The sequence below is a fragment of the Suillus subaureus genome (assembly GCF_016647635.1).
Source record: "Suillus subaureus strain MN1 chromosome Unknown BJ212scaffold_203, whole genome shotgun sequence".
In the NCBI taxonomy this organism is placed as follows: Eukaryota; Fungi; Basidiomycota; class Agaricomycetes; order Boletales; family Suillaceae; genus Suillus; species Suillus subaureus.
Window position 1 is genome coordinate 23,386 of NW_024538759.1, and position 6,000 is coordinate 29,385.

At 46.6% G+C, this 6,000-nt stretch overlaps 3 protein-coding genes across 3 annotated transcripts; 1 reads left to right on the forward strand and 2 right to left on the reverse strand.

The window, feature by feature from the left end:
• Nucleotides 1-3,597: 3,597 nt before the first annotated feature.
• Nucleotides 3,598-4,197, forward strand: BJ212DRAFT_1471408 (uncharacterized protein; the record flags this gene model as incomplete). The annotated part of the gene is made up of 1 exon (XM_041339013.1): nt 3,598-4,197. One exon carries the CDS (start codon nt 3,598-3,600, stop codon nt 4,039-4,041), a length of 444 nt encoding a protein of 147 aa, XP_041185517.1. The 3' UTR covers nt 4,042-4,197.
• BJ212DRAFT_354669 (uncharacterized protein) lies at nt 3,995-4,524 on the reverse strand. Its single transcript, XM_041342998.1, has one exon. The coding sequence runs from the start codon at nt 4,413-4,415 to the stop codon at nt 4,149-4,151; it is 267 nt and encodes an 88-aa protein (XP_041185518.1). The 5' UTR covers nt 4,416-4,524; the 3' UTR covers nt 3,995-4,148.
• Nucleotides 4,525-5,564: 1,040 nt separating this feature from the next.
• BJ212DRAFT_1289488 (uncharacterized protein) lies at nt 5,565-6,000 on the reverse strand (the record flags this gene model as incomplete). The annotated part of the gene is made up of 2 exons (XM_041332059.1): nt 5,565-5,851; nt 5,911-6,000. Coding segments are annotated over 2 exons (377 nt in total), but the record flags the coding sequence as incomplete, so codon positions are not given.

Below are 6,000 nucleotides of genomic sequence, written 5' to 3' on the forward strand. Positions count from 1 at the left end.
GTTTTCGGACGACACAGTATTAATGCGTGTAGAACCCTTATAAGACTGCATATTCCATGACTAGGCATCAAAAGACTAGTTGGTGACCTCATAGGCATTCAGTGTTCGCGTTCGCGTCTGAGTTTAGCACACGTATCGGTATGCGGAATCCTTGTGTATGTTGTATATGCCAAGTAATTTTCTTGCAAGTCAAAAACGCAAAGACAACACTAGGGACAATGGACTCTTCTGCACCGTAACTCTCCACTGGACCAACACGGTCTGGGTGTTATAACTGATCCCCACATTGGCAAGTCGAACAATGTTATGAGTTCCAATGAGCCGGTAATATCCCTCGAGGACCACTTCCATAATCTCAGAGCTCCAGAACACTTGCGTGCAATACAATGAATCACAGATGTATCATGTTGATTGTTGATCTAACCCATCATGTGATGATTGCCAATAGCAAGTGGAATTAAAGGAAGGTATGAACTTGCGGCCTAGCTCTCAGGAGCATCCACCTGCGTTTCAACTTTAAATTAATTATTGTGTCAGATGTGGCTCGTCGGGAAAGGCGATTAGTGGTCCACCCACACCACACACTATACTCTCTTTGAACAACAGTGGACATGTCGCGTTTGATGTTGCATCCACACTTTGAAAATGTTCCTAAAACAAAAATCCACAACGGCTTGAATATAAATCCAGGCAATCGGTAGACTCAAACCTCAAGCCCAACCGTGTTTGATCTGTCATTTGCTGTTTCGGTAAGCACACGGAATCAAAAGCTCAGCGGACTGCAACTGACCCAGTCTCATAGCCATATCTTAATGTCTTCCCAACAAACGTACTATAACGTCGAAGTCGTCCAGTTTTGGCGAGGCCAGATAGAGTGCTTTCACCCCCATCCCCTTCATTGGGTCATCTACCTCCCAACCGATCCCGGTATCGGAAACACGTACCACCTCGTGGGAGACACGGAGACCTACGCTGTGGAGTGCAGGCGTAACCAGCCACACGTAAACCCTGATGACTGGCGCGGAAGCCACACCATGGGGAGAGTGGCTGCGAATAAGCTGGCCCTGTTTGAGAGGCACCTCGCGAGCGTCCCAATCACGTATAACGACCCCCGATGGAATAGCCAGAATTGGGTGTGGGATTGTCTCCGCCACCTCCGCCACCAACGTTTTGAGATCAGCTGGGAGCTTAGACAGTGCGACCTTCAAACAAAGATGTGCTGCCTGCGGGAGGATTGGGAATTCGGTCGAATTTAGAGGTGGTGGAGATTTGGTGTTCCCAAGTGGTGGGTAAATATTTAATATTTTTATTCGGAGGGAGCGCTCACCATAAATTTAAGACATTTGCATTCTGGATGTGTATTATCATTGGCGTAATAGGCGTCTTGGGCGCTCGTGAGTAGCCTTCGTTGTCCTGACTGGATCAAAATTCAAGAGCCACTCGATTTCTGCTGCTCTGACAGACAGAAACGACACGTGACAAGATGACGTCCCAACCCTTCGCATCGCTTGCGTATGTGTCGGGGTGAAGTACTTGCGATCCGAGAAGTTGACAGCGATGAATCTGCCAGTAGAACTTCAAGTTTTCAAGCTTGGACTGCAGCTGCGACGCGATGCGACTTGAAGTTAGATGCACGAACAAGACACGAAAATATATACGGGCTTTTGACGCTGGGCATTTGAACAAGCTAAAAATTTTTGTCAGTACTGCTAGTGCGTCTTCTGAGGAAACAACTTGGACGTTCAAGCATCAGTTGTGTGGCTTATGTAAAATTACTTCTCGTCACGAGGTCGGGTGTTCAAGCGTTCAAGTTGGGCGTTGGGCTTGAGCGCTGAGCATTGGGCGTTTAACTTCGAGCTCCCCTAATAATTAAATATCTCTCAAGATCTCTTAGCATGCTTAGTCGCGTATTTGCCATTTCACCAATGGACGTTGAGCAGCTGGAAGAAGACCTACGTTGGGTAAGTGAAAAAATCATCCGTGCGCCGTGTTTTCATCCAACTTCGCTGCCCGCAGTCTGACACTGACGAGCTCTGAGAGAGCGCATATGGAAAGGACACCTAAGAGACTTAGCTGCCCCAAGTGGGTCGAGTCGACGGTGACCTCCCTTCCATACAGGGTGTTTTATCCGTGGCCCCTCAGCACAACGCAACTTGCACAAATCGGAGTCACGGACGTATCGCTTATATTGTAATAGAATTCATTCGCCTTATGATCATATCATCAAGACGTGACTCTCGTACGTACTCATCCTTTTCTTTTACATATGCGATCATTCCTCGTTACACACCTCATACACGTTCAATCAGCCTGAGCGTATTGATTCCTCTCCCCGTCGAATGGTCTCCCTCAGTCTTTTGATCCAAGACTGAGGTGAGCTCTCTTATTCACAGTTCTACGTACATTTTCCTGACTATCACACCACTTAGTCCCGTTTCCGTTCCTAGTCTGAGCTTTTTCATTCCTCAGGCTTACCCCACGTTTGTCCTTCAGTCCCAGTGAAAATAGACAAGAATATGGCTGATACGTGAAGATATAGGACGAATAGACCAGAGGCCGTCGATTTTATCGCTGTGTTTCGGCGTCTTTCGAAAAAACGAGACACAAAAAGATAAGAGGTCGAGGGAATCCTTTGTGATATTCCTAGGTTTTCATTCCGTTTGGTTGACTATATACGCTCGAAAATCATTCCATTTAGCCCAGAAAATACGACACCCCAGAGCGAACTTAAACAGATTGCGCAATACACTATCAAGTGCGCTAGATGATCGATGATCTTTCTGTATCCGGTGACACTGGTGAAGAGTTCAAGCGATTCAGCTTTCGGACGATGTTGGTGCATGTCAGATCGTGTCTCTCTTCTACGAAAACCTAGTACTCATTCCTCGATTTTACATTTGCAGTGGCCGACTTTTACCCTATGGTGTCGACATAAAAAGTTCGCATCGGACTCTAACATGTGCAAGGAGTCCTTGGTATGTATATTGCATGTATCATATATGTAGTTTTTTTGAAAGAGGATTCTCGTACTACAGCTAATGTCTGACAGAATTGTGTGAGTTCCTCCTGCCGCCTAAAACTGTTCAAATGAATGTCTGAGTAGTTCGATCCTTTAATTCAAGTGATTGATTGACAAGACATAACAAAGAACTCCAACGAGCCACCGCACGAAGTCTGTTTCTAGAAGCCTAGAACAGCCTAGAACACTTGCTAAATCACGTTAATCTTTGATGCGTTCCACCACAGGATGATCGACAATAGTGACCGGGGTCAAAGCCCTAGCATGGTGAATGCGGCGGAGTCATCGTGGATCGCTCGATCTGGAAATACAATCCGTGGTCCATCAAAGCAGACCCCAAAGCGCACGACACATTCTCTTCGAGAGAAAGTGGACATGTCGCGTTCAATGTCGCGTCCACATTTCGTTGTTCCCGAAACCAAACTCCACAACTGCTTGGATATAAATCCAGGTAATCGATGAGCTCAAAACTCAAACTCACCCATCCTTCACCTCTCCGTCGCCTGCCCTCTTGGTGAGTATACCGAATAAAAACTCAGCGAACCGGAGTTGACCTAGACCCATAGCCACCCTCTAATATGTCTGCCCCAGCTACGTACTATAACGTCGAAGTCGTCCAGTTTTGGCAAGGCCAGAAAGAGTACCTTCGGCCTTATCCCCTTCACTGGGTTATCTACATCCCGACTGGTCCTGGTATCGGGAATACGTACCACATCCTGGGAAATACAGATACCTACACCATAGAGTTCAAACGCAATCAGCCACACGTAAACCCCAATGACTGGCGCGGAAGTTTTACTGTTGGAAGAGTGGCCACCCATCAGCTGGCTTTGTTAGAGAGGCACCTCGCAAGCGTGCCAATCACACGTCACGACCCCCGATGGAACTCCCAGAACTGGGTATGGGAATGTCTCCGCTACCTCCGCCGCCAACGTTTTGAGATCAGCTGGCAGTTTAGACAATGCGACCTTCAAACGAAGATGTGCTGCCTGCTGGAGGAATGGGAATTCGGTCGAATTTAGAGGGGGAGATCCGATGTGCCCCTCGGAGTGGTTCATCAAAATATTTAATATCCTTATTCGGAGTCATTTGGAGCACTCACCATAGAGTTTAGACACTTATCTGCATTCTACATTTGTATCATCACCAGCATCATAGACAGCTTTGGCGATTGCCCGTGACCTTCGTCGTCTTGATTAAACCAAGATGTTTCCCCGCCAATCAAGTTCTGTCGCTCTGACGGACAGTACAATTGAGAATACACTAGGCGTTTTGCATGCTGCGTGTGGAACGAGATGAAAGAGGCGACAGTGTCATGGTAGTGAGTAGTACTTAAGTTGAGCACTGCCAACCTCAGTAGTCTAAGAATTAAAGGCTTCGTCATCATCTGGAACATCAGTGCATCAAGGCTTCAGCTGCGACGGCAAGTTGGACGCATAAACAAGACACAAAAGTGTTTGATCCTTCGATGTTGACTGATACTAGCAGAAGTCCACACACTTTGGGTCTTCGGGAACGTTAGACCAATAAAATTAGAAATGGCAAACAAGCACCCAAACTTCCAGACGCCAAAAGTCCAACTCGAGATTACAAAGGACGGCACGACATCTTGATAGGCGCATGAATAAGACACAGGAGTATTTGATCTTTGTGAACACGTCCTCAGATATCGAAGCATGTTCGTGTCTCGGAGGAGAATAACATTCATGAAGATGGTGCATAACATGATGCTAAAGAAGCGTAAAAATGGGGAGCAAGCACCTAGTCAAACTCGAAATTGTGGCGAAGCGACGAGACACGAAAGTAACTGGATTAAATTAACATATGAACCCAGTCACTTTCGTGTCTGGAAACGACATCATGGTAGTTCATAAAGGAACAAGAAGTACAAAGAACGACGAGCAAGCAAGGTACTCATATACATGCGCAGATCTCCCACGGTTGACATCATTCTTCAGGGCAAGCTATCATTGAATAATTGATTCAGAACAACATGAAAACATACAAACAACCTCGATCGCATCGCAAGATTCGCTCCATCCATTCCATGGATACAAAAAACAACCAAGTAAGCATACAAGTAATTAAATACATCATCATCAAAAGCGTCATCCATAGTCTTCAAAAGGGCGGTATTGCAGACGACCTCCAGCACCATAACAGCCCCGCAGACAACCTCCAGCACCGCAAAGTACTATGTAAGTAGGTGAGCACGAAAAATACCAATATAAGTATGCACTCAGAATCAAGAAACAAAACAAAACTGAATGAATGCTTAGCCATAGCCATAGTGACTGTATGATAGTATACAACTAAAAATCTAGGGAAATCGTGGTATGATGATGCGGTGAGATTGTATATGGAGACAGTTTGAAGGGATGATCAAAGATGAAGAAATCAGGACTATACTCAGGACAAGGATATAAGGATTCAGATGGAATGAGAAAGGAAGATGCGGGTGAAGGGGGAAATAAATAACTCCAGCCCCTGGAATGCCGATACAGAAAGATACAAGGGAAAAAAACACTCCTTACCCCCTCCCACCTCAATACGGCCCAAAACTAGTGATAGCCAAACACCCCAACCAAACCATTTCAACAGCAGCCCTCCCAACCGGCGTCAACAAGTGCTTGATCTCCAACGTCTCAATCTCCAAGTAAACAGCGCGAGGGTTATTAGCAGCAGGCAACGTCACCTCTTCTTGGAGACACAACCCAAGCTTGGACAGTCCCTCAGACTGGAAATGAAACCCTTTTTCGCGCGAGCTGCACATGCAGATGACGGTTTCGAGTCCTAGCGCTGCCCGGTCCCTGACTGCGGTCCTAGTTGTGGCTGTCTTAATCCCAGCTGTGATTCTGATTCCTCCTGATTCCGTTCTCCACCAGGACCACCAACATCCAAGGTAGGTGCCGCAACCGCCAACCCATCACTAGGCACCCTGATCCCCGTCCCCCTCAATTCATCATACCCCACCAACCGTG